Source organism: Camelus ferus, chromosome 15 (assembly GCF_009834535.1).
Source record: "Camelus ferus isolate YT-003-E chromosome 15, BCGSAC_Cfer_1.0, whole genome shotgun sequence".
In the NCBI taxonomy this organism is placed as follows: Eukaryota; Metazoa; Chordata; class Mammalia; order Artiodactyla; family Camelidae; genus Camelus; species Camelus ferus.
The window spans coordinates 26692274-26712109 of record NC_045710.1 but is presented as its reverse complement, the minus strand read 5'-3'; the positions used below and the strand labels follow the sequence as shown (position 1 = coordinate 26712109).

The 19836-nt window shown below is 38.6% G+C and overlaps 1 protein-coding gene across 3 annotated transcripts in view; it reads right to left on the bottom strand.

The window, feature by feature from the left end:
- Positions 1–517: 517 nt before the first annotated feature.
- RMDN2 (regulator of microtubule dynamics 2) overlaps positions 518–19836 on the bottom strand; it is a 58185-nt gene continuing 38866 nt past the window's right edge. Inside the window, exons 8-12 of one of the 3 annotated variants that reach the window (XM_032497363.1) lie at positions 17344–17442; positions 12287–12340; positions 12119–12199; positions 2921–2970; positions 518–806 (exon numbers count right to left, since the gene is read on the bottom strand). In XM_032497363.1, the coding sequence (XP_032353254.1) occupies positions 779–806; positions 2921–2970; positions 12119–12199; positions 12287–12340; positions 17344–17442 (312 nt within the window). In that variant the 3' untranslated portion in view covers positions 518–778. The other 2 variants (XM_032497362.1, XM_032497364.1) reach the window with 2 other exon arrangements.

Sequence of the window (19836 nt, the reverse complement as noted above, 5' to 3'; positions counted from 1 at the left end):
AAAAACAAGATACATGAAAGATGCTGTGAGGATTAAATGAGCTAATACAGGCAAAGCACTTAGAACGGGTAGAAACATGCATGTTACCATTCTCAGACCTCCTTCCCTCCCTCCTACACCCGCTGTCTATGCCAAACACATTGGACTCTACTTAGTTAAATGGAAGAGGCTCTGGACTCAAGAAGAGTGCAAAAGCCTTAAGAGTCCCAGACCTGGGACCTGGTCCTGGCTCAGCCACTCACCAGGTTTCTGAGCCCATTTGTGTTACTTATGCAGCAGAGCTTGAACTGTTTATCGGTAAAAAAAAAAAAACGAGAAGGCTGGTCTAGCAGATTATCTCTATGATCCCATTCACCTGTTAACACTGCTTTTTGTAATTCAAAAGTATGCGAAAATGACCAAATGAGAAGCTTTTTGGCAGCTTTTAGGCACAACAGAGATTTTCATGTTACGATGAAGGTTATTCAGTATCTAGTAAGAAAGAAAACAGTCGCAAATTATAAGGACATGACAACTCTTAAAATTTTAGTGGAACATTAAGTTGCTTCTTTAATGTTTTATGAGAAATTTTAACATGCACCTTATTATCTTCTGAAATCGAACATATTCAAAAGTTCTGGATCGGAACTCCGCCTTTCCAAAGCTGTGCACCAAGTCTCTTGAAAGTTTAGTAGGAGTTTGTGTACTTTGTGGAGGGTATGCCATTAGCTTGGCCTCAGTGACCCACCAGGAGAAATCGTTTCAGAAACACTCTGCAGCTATTCTGTCTTCTCGCAGGTCAGCAGGATGAGTGGTGAGTGAAGCAACTATCGAGAGGAAAGAGTTCACATGGTTCACTTTGTGTGAAATTCATTGGAGTAAGTGTAATAATCTACACATAATGCTGCCATCCAAAAAAACCACTCAGCTTTTTAAAAGGGTTGAGGGGAGATTTAATGTGGAAACTGTCTTTAGTTGGCTTCATCACACATAGATCCTTTGATTATATAACTTGATGAAGACTAGCTATGACTAGGCGTGACCCTGGAACAGAGCACACAGCAGGGCTTCGATGTTAATTTGAAGTGGATATGGCATTACCATGATGAGGAGGGAAATTTCCCCCATTAACATCCTACTGAAAAATTTGTCAGATGTGTCAGAAATTCCCAGTATTCTAAAGATTCAAGTAACTTTTAGAAATGTTGCACTCCTACTGGGTCAAGTCCTCATCCAGAAGCTGATCACTCAAGCAAGACACCAACTTGCCCATTAAAGACATTTTGACTATAGGAGCCAAATAGGAATTTTGTCCAAACAGGTAAGATTGATTAGATGCTATGTTTCAATTACAATCCCAAGTCACGAAGAGCGTTCCTGACGTTTCTCATAATTCTTAGCAGAAGTCTTTGTAGTGCTCTCTGCTGGAATGAGCTGCTCCTACAAAGCCTACAATGTGGTTGATTCTACTCGTTTGCTGTTGCCAGAATCACCGGTCCCAACTTGCACATTTGCTAGCTGTCTAGAGACAGGCTGTTAGAGGTAACAGCCTGGTGGACACCGTGTATCCATGAGGGTACCTGCAAAACTCGCGTCCTTTCCACTGGTAGTTTCAGTGTTAGATCAGCTGTCAGACTCTGGGCAAGAGTCAGTTGGATTGATTTAGGTATCCTGATGGGCCGTTATAAAAGACGAGAGAGAAATTAGCTCAGTTTGCTTAACTGGTCAGGGCTTGAAATTTTGAGAGTATAAGTCTGTGTCCATGTTTTGGGGATAGCAAACAGGAAATTTAAGTTTTGACCTGATTTCCAGGATAAGGTTGGTTAGAGAGTAGCAGGGAATCTATAAATCACTGCTAGGTAAGTTCAATTAAAAAAAAATCCTTTTATTTTAATTACTAAAAATTGGGAAATACAATAAATCAAACACAACTCTACTGGAAATACGAACTACTACCAGTTTAGTGTATTTCCAATAGCTGCTTTTCTATGCACATTTTCATATAGTTGAGATCATGTGCCTATACTGTTATGTCTTGCACTTGAACTTAAGATGCTCTGTGCATCTCCCTATGTCATTCTTGTAATTATTTTTAATGTCAAAATAATATACTATTGCAGTTATAGTCTAATATGGTTAACTGCTTTCTTATTGTTGGACATAGTGTTTTGCTGTCAAAAAAATAATGCTGTTATGAACATTTATGCATAAATAATTATATACTTTTTCTCTTTAGGGTTATTTCTGTGAAATTAAATTACAAGATTAAAGACTTAATACATTTTAAAGACTAGATATTCCAAATGTTTGTGTCAAAACGCCTCCCAGCAGCAGCATATGGGAATGTTCTACCTCGTGGCATTATTGCCAACATTGAATGTTTCTTGAAAGAAAAAAAAAATCTTTGCTAATCGGATGGTAAAACAGAATCTTACTGTAATTTTATTCATATTTCTCTGATTACTAGTTACAATATATTTCCTCTTTTATTTTTCCTCTTCTACCAACAACTTGTTTATGTCCTTTGCCCAGTTTTTCCATTTTTCATCCATATCAAATTATTTTGTTTTGTGAAATCTCCATTGAAGCAATAAAGCATTCACTAGGGTTCATCTTATTGGACTGATTTAAATATTTTATTTAAAGAAATATTCTGAAGACTGTAGTTTATTGATAGGAAAAATGTAAAGCATACATGTTTAAAGATCATTTTGTAATGACATTACCAGAAATAAATTTCTCCAAATAACATGATTAGTTTTGTAGTGCTACTAATGTAATGCAGTCTGCAGAAATGTGGTTTTACCTTCAAATCTGAGCACATTGCCCTTACATCACACACACACAAAAAAAAGGCTAATTAAAAAACCCCACAACTTTGACTAGTTTACATTTTAGTAGGCCACATCTGATTTGTTGAAGAGCAAGTTCTTTTATTTACCTCTTCAAGGAAATGCTTATTTTGTTCACCTCTTTCTGTGCATCTTTATCCTATAAAGAAAATACAAATATACAATAAAATTTCACACATTCATCCTGATACTCCAGGTACTTTGAAACAGACTTATGCTGAATGAGGGGATACTTTCTGAAAGAATATTACAAGGAAACTATTCATTTCTTCAGGCCAGGCATGATTCAGACCTCTGAGCACGTAAACGACGTCGAGCGCAATTTGCAGGCTTTCCCTCCAGCTGGTCTGGAGGGGCGGACCCAGGAAGGAGAGCATCTTCCACGTGCCCACACGGGACTTACTGGTGTGCTAATGGTAACACTGTTTTCTGCTGCATCTGTAACATGTGGAAGTCCTAGTCCTAGTAGCAGGATTTGAAGAAATCTGAGATTCTGCTGAAAGATCCAAACTACCTACTTTATCAGGTCATTTATATTTAAGATTTAAAAATCATCTAATATGTTTTATAGGACTCCACACACATTGTTATTTCCTTGAAACTAGTGTGGAAGTTAGGAAGAGTGGAAATAAATTCAGATGGAGGGTTACTCCTATGCATTTTTGTGTTTAACAAATGTTTACTAAGCACCTATCCAAAAGGACTGAAGGAACTTCAACACATTTAAAATAAACAGATGAGGAAAACTGGACAAAGTAGTTGTTAGCTAGATTTTTTAAAAACTGGAAGCTCTTCAATAGTTTTAATCATAAACATTAATACACTGATTCTATTGCAGCGTTTGATCAAGTAGGGGTCTACCTTCTATCAAATCAATATTTTTGAAGGCTGTGAGAAAATATGGTTAATGAATCTAGGACAATAGTAATGCTTTATTTAAAAGAACATATAAAAAGCCGTAATTCATGTTTATCTTTGTAACTCTGGGGATAGCTCAGTCCCTGGTACCTAGAAGACCCTAAATAAATGCCTGTTAAATAAGTGGTTAGAAACTGGAGCTCAGTGAAAATGTCCCATATCTAGGAATCAATTTCTTACAGATGAATGATATAGATGAGAGAATTATTTCAACTAGATGTCTAAAGAAATGAATATGCTCAAACTACAATAAAAGATTTAAAATTGAGATCAGGGCTTAGCACTATTCGCACTCAGGCACCACAAAGAATTCCTCCAATCACCCCCCAATCCAACTGCCAACACACATGCCACCCCTCCCACTTTACCTCCTCCCCAGGATTTCCACCCAAGTCTTTAATTGTTTGTTTGTTTTTTTTATGAATAGAGGTCACTGGCAGGGCTTTTTAGTTAAAAAAATCCCAACTAAAACCACCACCTCCAATCATGCTTTCCTTTGGCACACTGTCCAAGACGTACGCCCCTCAGACCGTTAATCCTCTTTGGTGCTCACCCTAATTCCGCCCTTCTATGCTTTCTCTTCCTTGACTTAATCTCCCCCCTCCCCTTTTTCTCAGGCAGAGCTCAACTACTGTCAGGAGACTTTTAAATTATCTCCTCTCTCTAGTCTTGCTTGAATCCTTCCTTCTTTGCTGGCTCTTCCTCATTATTATTTAAATATGCTCCTGTATTTTTCATCTAAAATAAAACTGTTTCTTAACTCAAGCACTGCTTTAACTTCTACCTTACATCTCTCCTCTCTTCCCCATCAAATTACTGGAGGGGTGTCTGCAGGTACGGACTGCATTTTCTCACCTCTGGTGCTCTGCTCTCTGTCTCCACCTCTACTGTTCCACTGAAATAGCCCGGGTGGAGAGCACCAATGACATGGGCATCCTTAACTTCACGTGCTCATTCCAGCCCGGACTTCCCTAGAGTGTCTGACAGAGTTTGACCACTTCCACCATCCCCTGGATTCTGAGGCCCTGTCATCTCTGGCCACTTCTTTCAATCTCATTTTTTAGGTTCCTCTTCCTCCCAGTACATCTGACTGAACAAAGTCTTTGTAAATATATTTAGAGCTGTGTATCTCAGGGGTGATCCTTCACACCCTGCTTTTCAGGTACTACATCACATTTCTGGGTGATCTCTGCCATACTCATGGCTTCAAATATCATTTATATGCCAAATACTCAATCACTTAATGGATCTGAAAATCTCACACACACAAACTCAAAATGTCCAAAACTGAACTTGCCTTCTCTACCAAACCCGGTTCACCAATCCTCCCTGTGTCCATCAAGGGTAACTCCATCTACCCTGGTCAGTTTCCCAAGCCAGAAACCAAGATGTCATTGTTGAGCCCTCCATCTCCTGGATGTTCAATCTCCAACTTCTGTAGAGAACAATACCCACAAATCTGTTGAATCTGTCCTGTCCTCTGCATTCCTTACTGCTGTCACCTTAGTCCAGGTCCTCATCTCATATCTGTATCACTGCAGTAGTTACCTAAATGGTATTCTAACTTCCAGTTTTGTTCCCCTCCAGTCCAAGTCAGGCTCCACATGGTTGCTATTGTGTCCTTCTAAAACAATCTCTGTGTTACCTGTTGCTTAAGACACTCAAAAATGGTTTTCTCTTGCCTGTAAGGAAAGGGTATATAAGGCTCTCATCTCTCTCTCCTCAAGTACTCAGCATTTCAGCCATATTGTAAACTTGATTCAGTGCTTTTATATATCATATTTCTCAACTCCAAGCCTCTGTTTGTTTTCTAGTATTTCATAAATATGGCGTGTATGCCACCTGCATCAGTATCATCTGGGATATTTGAATCACTTAGAAGTGTGTGTTTATGTGTCCGTGTTTCCCTTCACCCTTGCCATGTGGGTACATATTTTGATACTAATAGAATAATTAGGACACATTATTTTGTATTCTACATTTTTTTCAGTTATATTAAAAATTGTTTTCTGACTGAACAAAGTCTTTTTAAAGCTGCGTAAAAAATGGAAACTGATCAACTAGTCAACGTGATATATAGTAAAGGAAAAATGCCCCAATTACTCAGCATAATGTTTCACAACTTTTTAAAGACAAATACCCATGTATTAGATTTTTCATCAACAACTTTTATTAATCTACTGAAGAGGTGGGTATCTCATTGTTTATTACATCTTATCAAATTCTGCATTCAATGTTTCCAAGAACACATCACAGTTCTACATCTTCACATATTATTTTCAGTAATATGTCATTTGCAAAAGTCTAATTATATGTTGAATTGTGTATTAAAGGGTATTTATTTTTAATAAGTTTTTTCCCCAGTGCAAGTTTTTTTTAATATAAATTCCAGATGAAGGAATTTCTACATTGACTTGAGGCCTGAGGAATTCCCAAGTGTGAGGACTTTAAGGCTGACCAGGACATGTGTGATCACTTCATTCAGACACTGAGACTGTCTGATACAGTGAAAATCCTCACGTGTCCGGGAATGTTGCTGTATGAGTAATGGGTTTCCCATGTTTACTTCATCAAATTGCTTCTCTGACATGAATTATCTGGTATTTCCCATATGGCTTCCTCCTCCTGGTAGACATCTGCTGCTTCCCTTCCTGCTTGACTCTGAGATTCCTGTGTAGACTAAGGCTTGAGTTTTGGCTGAAGGCTGCAGCATTTCTCCCCTGTGTAGACTGGTGTCTGGTGTCTATAAAGGTTACAGCTGAGGCTGAAGGTTCTTCCACATTCATTACATCCCTAGGGTTCCTTTCCAGTGTACACTGCATCATGATGGCTAAGGTTAGAGCATCAACTAAAGGCTTCACCACGTAGATGATGCTCATGTAGTTTCTCTGCAGTAGGAATTCACTCATGTCATTTGAAAGATGAATTATTACTGGAGGCATTTCCATAATGATCACAAAGGGTTTCTCTTGGGTGTGAGTTCTCTGGTACGAACAAAAGGTAACTCTGGTGAAAATGTTTCCCACATTTATTACATTTATAGGGGTTCTCTCCAGTGTGAGTTAACACATGTGTCAGTGTTGAGCTATGAGTGAACATTATAGTCAAAGAACTTCTCTCTGGTGTGAAACTTCTGCTACTGAGGAGACGAGAGGCTGATAAAGGTTTGTCTACATCCACCCATCTATTCATTCTTCTACACATGAATTCTGTGCTGATCCTTCAGTGTAATCTCCAGTTAAAGTCTTTGTTACATTGGTTGCAATTCCAAGCACTCAGCCACCAGCTGCCTTCCTCTGTTTTCCCACCAGGGCACAGTCTGAGCGCTAAGCCCGCAGAGCAGAACCGAATGGACGGAAACTTGAGTGAGATCACACTGATAGTGAGGTGCTGTCACCACACTCTGCAGCTCACAGCTTCTTTGTCTCTCCAGAAAAAGGCCAGGAATCCGTATTTTTAACAAGCCTCCCACCCCCAAGAAAATCTTAAAGATTTAAAGCATTGGGTTTAAATTCTAATTTCCTTAGAATCTCAGGTTACCTATAAAAACCTCAGGGAGGTCTGAGACCCTAGTTCAGGTTGCAGTATCAGTTTTATTTTCTCATAAATCTCTGTGCTTTCCTTTCCATAACACTCACCACACTTTAGGGCTATTATGTGTTCAGTGTGTGCCTTTCCCACTAGACTACACAATTCATGGTGGCAAAGACAGGATTTTTTTCTCATTGTATCCCAAGCCTCCGGAAAAGCATGCCCAGATTCGTAATACAAATGAATAAAGGTAATCTTTTTCACTCACTCAAGGACACACATTCAAAAATAGAGAATAATTTGATCTGAAAGTGTCAGAAAATATTACGTTTTGAGAAAATAAATCAATGTTGTTTGATAAATAAGAGAGAGGTTTATTGATATTAAATCATTATACTCCTGGCATTTGGGTAATGATTATCAAGTATCAACTTTACTAGATTGGGTACTGGTTAAAAATGACTGATCTCAAACTGATGCTATAGCATCAGTTATTTTAAGAAAATTAATCACAAGAAAGTCTAAGAAACTTCTTTAAGGTGTTTTTAAGATCAACTTAAAAACACAGCTAAGGCCATTATATATTGAGAAAGCTTAAGAAATAATATATTTTGGATGCAGATGAATAGAAGGTAAGAGACAAAAGAGCAGAAACAGGAGGGTGTAAACAGAGTAACACTTTCTGCCTATAATTCATGAAATGTCTGTTCAGACAGCAGTAAAGTCTGTCCACTCTGAAGTGGCCTTAATTAATTTTTTTTTATGTACAAGGAATTAATTTTTTTTTATGTACAAGGAATTAATTTTTTTTTTATGTACAAGGAAGAATAAATTCTCCAGGCATGGATAACACAGATGAACTAATCTACAAGAAATAAGTTTAAACCAGAAAGAAATAGGCAAATAAGAATTTCTAGCAAATGAGATCCTGGCTGGATTTCATAAGTGACCCACTCACCCCTCTGAGCTGTAGCATTTCTACAACAGGAAGTCAGGGTGAACGTTTGTGGACTAATTATATTTTCTGAACTTATATGAAAAATCGATGTCTTAATTAAGATAATCAAATATGAAGTTGTAATTAAGACAGAACATTTAAAGTAGGATGAGGATTTTATTACTATGAGTGGTTACTAAGGAGAGTAATAATTCTCAACATAGAACAGTTCGGAAATATAGCCCAGGACTTGAAACTACAGGCAACCTCCAAGACAATCATAAGCACCTGGTAAATATGAAGGGGTTCTTTACTTTCTGCACTCCCAGAGTCCTCTCCCTCCTGTGTTGTTTCTGGGATACTGTATTTATTATCCTATAGGAGTCTGTCTTAGAAGAGCAATTGATGTCACTTCAAAATATTACAACAATTTTAAAATAGTTTTTTCTCTACCAGATTAGCACATCCCTCATTGTAACACAAAGTATTACACAGTGTTATTTATGTTTGAGCTTTCTCAGTGTGCTCCAAGTCAGTCACTTGGATACCTCCTCCAGGCAAATAACTTCCAGGCTGCCGGGGTCATCGGTATTTCACTCAGTGATCGTTCTCACACTGCCTCAGACACAGGACTCTCTCTTCTTCTTCTTCTTCTTTTTTTTTTTTTTTTTTCTGAAGGAATGATATTCCTTTTTAAAAGGACCTGATATTACCTTTTTCAGGGTCAAGAAAAGTCCACATGAATAATAAAATACTGTAATTTCAGACTCTGGAATTGAAAAGCTGCTTACATGCACGAATCTGGGCTCTAGAGGCCCCAGGGCTGACATTCCCAATATTCAGTGCAGTGTGATGAGCTCCACGCTCCCTGATAGGGACAGAGTTGTGTTCACAAATGACTGTGATGCCAGGAATGGGGTGCAAGTGCCCCGGGAAGAAGCACGTATGTTATGCGAGTTCATAGGAAGGAGAGAACCAATGGCTGGGTCGCCTTCGTTGCAATGAGTGCCGATGCTAGACATTTTGGAAATGAACAAATGGGTCAGCAAATCACTGCTGGGGTACACTGCAATCTGGAAAGACTGATAACTCGCCTCATCCTATTGTCTAATTGGAAAAGAAACTGAGGTATTCTTAACAGTATTAGAACCACTTTAAAAAAAAAAACTGCTAGGAATACAAATAGAAACATCACTGGGAAAAAATAAGAAACACAGGAATACCTGCTAATGCCATTTTGCTTATTACATTCATATTTCCACACTGTCCAGCTTTCTTAGTTACACTTATTATCAGTCCTATTTATTATTCCTAGTAGCAGTATTATTTTTATTTGTATAGTTATCAGTCTTTTCAGTCTTCCTACCAATACTTACTGAGTCATTGCTATATGCCAGGCACTACGTTTAGCAGTAGGAGAGCGTAATGAAAAACACACCCAGTTGCTACTTTCATGGAACAATCACACAAATTAACTATGTAATCACAACTGTGCTAAATGACATGAAGGAAAAGTATGAGGCACTTTCTTGCCTGGGGGTGTCAAGGAAGTCTTTCCTGAACAAATGACATTTATGGTGAGGCTTGAAGGATGAATAGGAATAAAGCTGGTGAAGGGAGGGGCGAGGTTGTTCGGGAATGTTTAAGAGAGAGGGAACAATATGACCCGAGGGTACAAGGCAAGAAAAACACAGTGCAGAGGAGGGGCGAGAGGGGGAACATAACGGAGCTTGAGAGATTGGTAGGAGCTAGATCAGAGCCCTGAGGGGCATGTTAACATTTTGAACTTCATCCTAAAAGCAATGGGTTTTAAGGCAGGGAAATGACATATGAGGTTTATGTTTAATCCGTGGTTTTGGCTGATATCGAGAGCCAAGAATGACAGGGCAGGGGGCAAGAAGCTGTGAGGAGACCAGTTGGGATGCTCACAAGATTGTGGCTCAGGTGAAAGGGGGTGGAGCCCTGCGTGGAGTGGTGGCTGGGGAGAGAGAGACAGAGACAGAGAGAGAGACAGAGAGAGAGAGAGACAGGGCACGAGCAGTTGGATAGCTCAGGGCATGTTTTAGAAGAGGAACACTGAGAACTTGGTGGCTGGGTGAATGACTGGGAGAAGAGGGTGTCAAGGATAATTCCCAGCTTTCCTAATTGGGTGGATGGAGGTGCCATTTTACTAATAGGGAAGATGGAGGAAGAGCAGATGCAAAGTTGACGAGCTGAGTCTGAGACGTCTATGAGTCATCCAAGCAGAGGTGTCAAGCAGGACGGTGGATAATCAGGTCTAGAGCTCAGAGGAGAGCTCAAATATGAGGACCTCTGGCAGGCACATAGCATCTGAAGCCTGGAGGATAGGAGTAGGAGGCAGGGAGGAGGAAAGGAGAGAGGAGGCCTAGGGACAAGGATCAAACCCTGAAGCTTGTCAATATCAGCCCTCCTGTGAGAGAGCTAAATAGTATGCCTAAACATCTGCAAGTCAAACCTCATTATCATATTGTATTTGAATCTCATATTCTAATAAGAATGCACACTCAGTGTAAAATGACTGCATGTAACCCAAACTGACATCATTCAGGAGAGATGTAAGACAGAACTGTCCCAACCACCAACATGGAGCAAGCAACCAAAGGGACAAACTCTGTTCTCTGCTGAACAAGTCACACCAACTGTGTTCTGGAGAACAAGTGCTGTTTTGTACCCCTATTAACCAAGGGAGGGATGAGTCAGAAGGACAGTGAACCTCGTGGAAATCCCGAACAGGTAAGCAGCCCGAGCCCCTGTGCAGGTGTAAGAGGCCCAGGGGGGCCTGATTAGCCCTGTTTGGAGACAAGGGCATCCCCGAACCTGGGAGTTTCTGGCCAGGTCTTGTTTCACTTCCTGTTACTGCCCTGAACACTCTGGGTACTCCGGGGAAACCAGCCTTTGCTTTTCCACCTCTGTGCCTTTGTTCATGACCTGCGACATGCCTCGCCCACACCTCCACATTCTGTACATCTTTCAAAGTCCACCTCTGATGCTACCTTAATCTCTTCTAGGTGAAAATAATTTCTCCCTTTTCAATATTTTCAGGATCAATTATTAGCACCTCCTTTAGCACTTCGAGCTTTCTACCCTGAGCTCCAGCTACTTGGAACATAACTACCTATGTTCTCTTCAAGGCTGTAAGCTCCTAGAGGGCGGTGGGCATGTCACAGGTTTATGTTTCTGCTCACAAAAAACGCTGGAGCCTGTTCTCCCCAACAGAGTGATTCCCAGGATGATAATGTTGATGTGGCATGAGGAGGGAGCAAGAAAACATCTGTTCCCTTTTGTTCCCACAATAACAGCATATACGAACACAGACTGAGCGGTTAGTGCTGTGAAATTCCTGAAACTTGACGCACATCCAGAATCCCGAATTACTGAATAAAAAGGCGAGAAGCAATGCAATAGTTTCTTTTTCACAAATGTTGTTCAAAGACCAAGAAACTGCTAATACATATTTTTAATCTTCACGACCTTGGACAGCCACACCCTGCTGTGTGCTGGGGACCGACGACACGGAAACCACATGGACGCTCCTGCTCTTGGGTGGACAGCCTGTCTAGCTTGTCTGCCGCCTATCCCAGTTTGATCACCAGCTCCCCAGAATTACACTGTCCTCCATCCTTCCTCGTGGGGCTTCTCCCATTTCCTGCTGTCTGACAAGCATCAGCATGTTTTTAACTGCTAGCCCATGATTTGCATGTCCCTTAAAGATACAAGCAGTCTCCTGGTGAAGGATTATCTATAGCAATTTAAAAAACTTCACAGTACATGTTAAATCCAAGTCAAAATGAAAGCTCCAGATGTACCTAAGCCAGTTCATATTTGAGGCTGGGCTAGTACTGATACAATAACAGCACTCCTCATCACTGTGTGGACTTACCTCTTTGGTAACACAAGGAAGCAACACCGCCAGATTAAGGAACTTCACAGCATCATCTGTTTGTTCAAGATCGATATAACACTAGAAGTGAAGAATAATCGATATGAAGGGTAGTCACATTTTTATGTAATGGATTTGAAGTGCTCTTAAAACAGTGGTCTTCATTACCTTGGCCAAGTACATGTAATTGGACTTAGAAAAACCAGGGTGTAGTTCTTCAACCTGATTCAAGAGAAGACAGAAAAGAGAATGACAGAGAAATATTAAAACAACAACAAGTAAAGGGGATATATTTCAATAGATCAAATATTAACCAAATTTCCCTAAGAATTTACACTGGTGGTGTCACATCCGAATCATTTTATCAGCTCAAGTATCCTTTGGGTGGAAATACAGCTTTTGAGCTTATCCATTAAAATAGAATTTTTATGGTCATAAAGCTTATAAAGTACTGAGATACTTTAGGATTGGGGATTCCTTTGTATAACCATCTTTCTCACTTCCCCTTCCCCATCCTTTCTCCTTTTTCGTTTGAGGGACAAAACAACTGCTAATACACTCTCCCCAGGACAAGTCCCTACATTTCACAATCTCTTTAGGAAATGAGAGTAAAGCGTGACTGGTATCCCATGGCAAGCATCTTCCACTATATTAATATTTGATTTCTTGTGATTTCAGCACGTTCCATGTGCACTGAATAATATCTGCAGTCCCTCACATCAAGTACTTCTAAAGAAAAGACAGATGCTTAAAATAACTAGTCCAAGTAGCAGACCTCCTTGCAGATTTTAATATGTGTGTATCACAAAGGTACTTTACTCCTCATCATACATACCAGTTCCTTTTCTTTATCTCTGTAAATAAAAAGTCTATCAGGTATATGGTGTTGCTACTAGGGAGTTCTTCTTAGAATCTAAGTAAATCTTTTCATTAAAGCCTGATTTTGCTGTTGTAAAGGCCTATGCAAGGAAGCTCCCAACCTGACCCCGGCCCCAGATGCAGAACCCAAGAGAAGAAGGATACTTAAAAAATTTTACAAAAATTGCTTGTTTCACAACATACAAACAAACCAGACATTTCCAAAATTAAAAAGTGAAAGTTTCTCTGTTCTAATTTTATTCTCATTTATAATCTCATTCCCCAGAGGTAACCACTATCAACAGTTTTGACAAATGCATCCTACAGACCTTTTACCAAGCAGAGGCAAACCAGAAAAAAAAAAAAGAAAAGAAAAGAAAAGAAAAGAAAAAGATAATTAATTTTTTTAAGAAAATGTTTTAAATGGGACCATTTCTTATGTATTGGTCCAAAACTTTTTTCCCCCTACAACATACCACAGATACATTTTTGCGTTAGTACAAACAGATCTACCTCACTGTTCCTAAGAGCTGTATTTCATACCACACATATACCATAATTAAATTAAGCACTCCCCATTAGACATTTAGACTTATTTTTCACTATTACTAATAATGGTCAATGAGCACACTTGCTCCTATATACTTGTGTGTATGTGATTATGTGTGTAGGAGAGACTCCCAGGAGTTGAACTGCTGAGTTAAAGGATACACACACATTTTAAGGATGGATACTAATGGAGGGGAAAGCAAGACCCAGGGTGCTGAGGAGTGCTCCACCACCTCACGAGAGCAAATCCCTTGTAAAGGCCACTTACTCTCTGCAGAATCCACAACAGAAGGGTCCTGGGAGGAGGAGGAAGACAAAATTTCTTGGGCTGGGACGAAGCCAGACTGGGTATAACTCTTTAAGGCCAAGTGGATGAACAGTGTGTGGATCTGGCCCAGAACCTTCTGGCAAAAACAGCAAGACCTCTGACAGATGGAAGGAAGTTGTCAAGTTCAGTCCTGGCCAGAGCCCTGAAAGTCCTGTAGAGCCATCTGTGGTGCTGATAGGTTCTGGTCCTCCTGCTCCCTCTCTCTTGTTCAGTTATTTGCACTTTAACTCTTTGACTTTACTAAGTGCATTTCTTGAGCCATGCTAATAAAAATTGTGTATACTTACAAAACCAATGAGTTACAGGTATTAAATGCACAGTGTAGGGAATATAGTTAATAATTTTATGTAACATCTTTGTGTGGTGACAGATGGTAACTAGACTTATCGTGATGATCATTCTGAAATGTACAGAAATATCGAGTCATGTTGTGTACTAGGAGCTAACATAGTGTAGTAGGTCAATAATACTTCAAAAACAAACAAACTCACAGGAAAAAGAGATCAGATTTGTGGTTACCAGAGGCAGGAGGTGAGGGTGGGAAGAGGGGGAATTGGATGAAAGCAGTCAAAAGTTATACACTTTGAGTTATAAGATAAATAAGAACTAGGGATGTAATGTACAACATGATAATATAATTAACACTGCTTATGTTATGAAAGTTAAGAGAGTAAATCTTAAGAGTTCTCATCACAAGGAAAAATTTTTTTCTATTTCTTTAATTTTGTATCTATATTAGATGATGGATATTACCTAAACTTATTGTGATAATCATTTCACGATGTATGTAAAGTCAAATCATTACACTGTACATTTTAAACTTAAACAGTGCTGTATGTCAATTATATCTCAATAAAACTGGAAGAAAAAAAAGGGAGGACCTAGATTAAATTTTATTTGACTGCACCCTCTATGGCCAGTAGTTGCCCCAGTTCTGTTCTGTCAAAATCCCCTCTGGATAACTTGCCCCAGCTATTCACATAAGCAGTTTATTTCTTTAAGGTTGGCATTTTATTCTACATATACACTTTAACACTTACATCTAATTAACCAGAATGATCATAAATGAGAACATCTCTTTTTGTGCTCATGGTTTAAAAAAAAAAAAAAAAGGACACAGGCAGGCAATTAACCCCACCTAAATCCTAAAATGGAGTAGATTCTGACCTTTGCCAAAGGCTCTGGCTGAATAACAGGGGAGGTAGTGTTACCCAATAGAATCTTCTCATGAAGGGGCAGTTCCTACCCAGGCTCGAAGAACACTGTCACAACACCTGGCAGGAAATACTGTACTTGTTTACTTGGTCTCGGCTGTCCAAGTTCCCTGGAGGCAGCTGCTGTGTTGGTCATTTCTGTGTTCCCTACATTTGACACTGTTTGGCACTAGGTATGTACTTAATAAATGCTGTTGAATAAATTAGCTTTGTTTTAAAACATCTCATAACCATATGCAGCAGCCCTCTGTCACATCAAGACACAGAAGAAAGTTGTGCAGCCTGTGAAACCTCCAAGGAAGATTCAGGGATCATATGACTGCAAACAGGGAGTGACATTGGGTGGCCGACAATGCCACACCTGTCATCTACTACATCCATCCATCCAGTGGTTCTCAACCATGCTATGGGCTGCACATGGAGCCCCGAGAACTTTAAAAACACTGATCAAGCTTTAAGACACTTAACATATGACCTCATAATTCCACTCCTAGGTACTTACTCAAGAAAATTTAAAACATGCTTACACAAAAGCCTACATATGAATGTCCAAAGAAGCTTTAACCATAACAGTCCCAAACTAGGAACGACTCAAATGTCCACCAGAACCTAAGTGCATAAGCAAACTGTAGTATATCCATACACTGGAATATTACTAGGCCATCAAAAGGAACGACTGATACACTCAATAAAATGAATGCATCTCAAAACATCATGCTGAGCAAAGGAAGTCAGATATACAAAGTACAAACTCAATGATTCCATTTATATAAACTTTTTAAATAGGCAAAGGTAATCTATAGTGACAGAAAGCAGATCAGCCATTGCCTAGGGCGGGGGTAGGGTAAACTGACAGCAAAGGGACAAAGATAGTTCTCAAGGGTGATGGCAGTGTCCTTGAAATGGTGGTGGTTACATGAGTATATAAATTTGTCAAATTTCACTGAACAGCACACACAAAGTGGGTACACCATATTGTAATATAAACTATACTTAAATATATTCAGAGTTTCTGAAATAACTAGTCTGGGTTGTGGCCTGGATTAGCATTTTTTAAAGCTTTCTTGATGACTCTAATTTACAGACAAGGTTAAGAACCACTGCCCAAGGGAATCAGGCTAGAATTTTGGATGAGATGGGAAGCATGCTATAGTTTGAAAGAATTCCAACAGGGGATTCACAGACGACTCCTGGTCTAAAACCACCTCCCTAGATGTTTTGAGGCTGTGGAGAACCAGATCTCACCTGTTATACGAGCAAAATAATAGCAGTATTTATTTTCCGTTAGAGCACTTAATGTGCTAGACCTGGGTCAGGAAAATTACATGTACTATTTTATGCAATTTTCACCAAAGCCATATAAAGTAGGTATTGTTAGGCCCCCTTTCCAGACGAAGCACTTAAGATTGGGAGAAATAAACAATATTAAGGTTCCTCAGTACCCTCAGCTGCTGCAGGAAACACAGGGAGAAGCATTCCGATGCCCTCCCACCCTCTTGACAAATATCACGGAATTTATTTCACATAGATTCTAAGTCGTGGCTGAATGGCGAGGTCCCCAAGATGGCTTGCCAAGGTGTTTACATTTTAATGAAGTTAAAATTCTGTGAGCTTCTATTGAGAAGTTACTAGGTGCTGGACACTCTCTAAGCAATTTAATTGCATTAACTTATGTAATCTTCACAACAACACTATGAATCAGGTTCTATTATCTCTGTGTTATTGATTAAATTGGGAGACAGATCAAGTACCTCGCTCAGTGCTAATCAGCCAGTAAGAGGCAGAACTGGGATTTAATCAGGCGCTCTGGTTCCAGAGTTTGCAATCCTTATCTCTGTATTACTGTGCTTCTCACCACTTTTGATTTTATCTGTGTACTACTTGAGGTGCATTAGCACCTTAAGGACTTTCGTGCAGTGTCCTGAAAACCTGATCCCACAATAATAACTTTGATACTGCGAATAAATGAGTTTCAAGTTTCTGTTAATTAACACCTTTTATAAATTATTTACCTTAAATACACTATGATCTATATTCTTATAAAATTTAATCTGGAGGAATAATTCTCAGTGGTAGAAAAAAGGTGAAGTGATAATGCAGTCTTAGACTTTATTCATGTCTTTGATCTGTCATTATGTGACACCGGAAAAAATTAAGTTCCTGAGGTCCTGACTCCCTTTTTATAAAACAAAAAAGATCATATTAAATAAAAAAATAAGAAACACATGGCCCTTGTACTTGACACTGAAATAATGGACAGACAAAATATAATATACCTTAAGGAAATTCTGCAAAGCTTCATGTACAGTTGAGGATGGTATTTTTCCAAACAGAGTAGCAGCCATTTTTCTCTCAATCCAGCTCAGTTTCGAGACCTGCAAATATAGAGCAACCTCACTCTTAGAAACTTGTTCACCTTTTGAACAAGTAATCTCTCCCCAGTTAGATGTGTGTGTACATATATATATATGCATGTGTATGCATGTAAAGTAATATAATAAATAAAAATATAAATACATATGCATAAATTATATATGAGAGATACCATTTATGGTATGAATATTTTGCCATTCTTTTTCATAATTCCAACAAACTATGAGCTCTAAAAGCACTGGTTAACACACCAATTTGAAATACTCATACGAAGGTTTGTGCCCAGTGAGAGAAAGAGGGGTGGGGTGCGGAATAATGCTGATCCTGTTTGTTCACATTATTCATGATTCTGAGCTGACACACGATATTTCCCTGCACAGAGTGCAGTTAGTGAGAAGACCCTGCCTCTGCTCTCTTCCTGTCTCTCCATGCTGCCAACCTGACCCAGAAAGTAGCAGCTCAGAAGTGTGAATAGAATGAGGATCCTCAACCTAGGAGTAGTGCACGGTGAGGGCCCAGTATAAATATCTACAATTCTGGAGAAAGTTTTTAAATCAATGACCATCAAAATTAAATCTCATATTACCATTTATTTGTTGCTTTCTTTTAAAATTTTTTCATCTTTCCCAGTATATGTAATAAAAGATTAAAAGTATTCAGAAGTGAATACTTAAAAGGGCACTATGCTCTCCCCAATCCCATCAAGTGCCTTCCTCCCCAATCCCATCTTCTAGGGGTCTGGGTAGCCTTTAACCGCTATTTAAAAAGATATATTCTGTCAATATTATGTAATAACTATAAGTGGGGTATAACTTTTAAAAACTGTGAATTACTAAGTTGTATATCTGAAACTTACATAATATTGCACATCAACTATAGCTCAATAAAAAAAGGCACAAACTATTATGTATAACATAAATAAGTTACAAGGATACATTGTACAGCACAGGGAATATAGCCAATGTTTTATAATAACTTCAAATGGAGTATAAGCTATAAAAATACTGAATTACTATGTTGTACACCTGAAACTAATATAATACTGTAAGTCAACTATACTTCAAAAAAACAGAGCCCCCCAAATTATTCCCTTGCTTTTCTACATAATGTTACTTTATTGCTATGTTTATTTTTGCTTTTTTCGAACTATTTTTTTCCACAATGGACATCTGGGTCTTTTCCATTTTTTTGCTCTTAGGAACAAGGTTGCTATAGGCATTCTTGTACACGCTGTCAAAGCACGCTTGCCAGAGTTTCCCTATGGTAGGCACCAGTGTCATACAGCAGGCAAATAATCAAATTGAAGAGATAATACCTAACTGTTTCCAAGATGATTGTGCCAATTTGTGCTCCCATAACAATGTAAGAATTCCTGTTGCTACGTATTCTTGCAACAACTTATATTGCTATTTTAAAATTTTATCAAACAAGTAGGAATAAAGTAGCATCTCCTTGTTTAATTATCACTTTCTATTATTTCTAATTCAAGATTTGTGGTTTTTAAACTGTTTTTTATCCCTAATATAATTTTATTATGATCAGAAAACCTGTATGCTACCAATTCTTTGAAATGATTAAGACTTGCTTCATGACTGTATATATGGTCATTTTGCAGACATTCTACATATGCTTCAGAAACATGTATCCTCTGATGGTTAGATATATATTTTCATATATGTTTATTAGATCGAGGTTATTAAATGTGAGGCTCCAACAGATGTTTTACATACTTACTAATACTTTTTTTTGTCTTCTCTTCTATTAATTACCAAAAGGGGGTGTGTGTGTGAAAATTTCTTACTTCCTTACTTCCTTTCCATGTCTTTTTGTTTCTCCTTCATATTTTCTATATCTTTGTTCCTGCTTCCAGCAATGTTTTCAGATTTATCGTAAAGTTTGTTAATTCCGTTTCTAGTGGTGCCCATCCACTGCTAAATCTTTCCAGTGAGTTTTCTTTTAAAGTCAAATAATTCACTTTTATATCAAAAATTGTTCCATCTTTTTCAAATCTACCTGTTCATTTCTGTAGTCTCATACTCTTCATTCATTTCCCCCCCCAATTCCTCTTACTTTAAAAACACATTATATAGGTACCTGTTTAATATTCTGTATTCCATGTTTCCAAAATCTGAAGTCCTTTTAGATCTATTTCTACTCTTTTTTTGTTTTTGTTGACTGTCATTTCTAGTGGTTTGTTTCTTTGTATATTCTATTATTTTTGACTGTGAGCTCAATTCTGTAAGAATGTTCTAAGGCCTGTGTGAAGGTACGTACAACCCTCCAGGGAGGATAAATATCAGCTTCTGCCATTTGTTTGTGGCAAGAAGATCAGGCTCCAACTGGAATTAAAATTTTCTGCTTGGGTTTTTTAAAGCCTAACCAAATAGTGTACATTC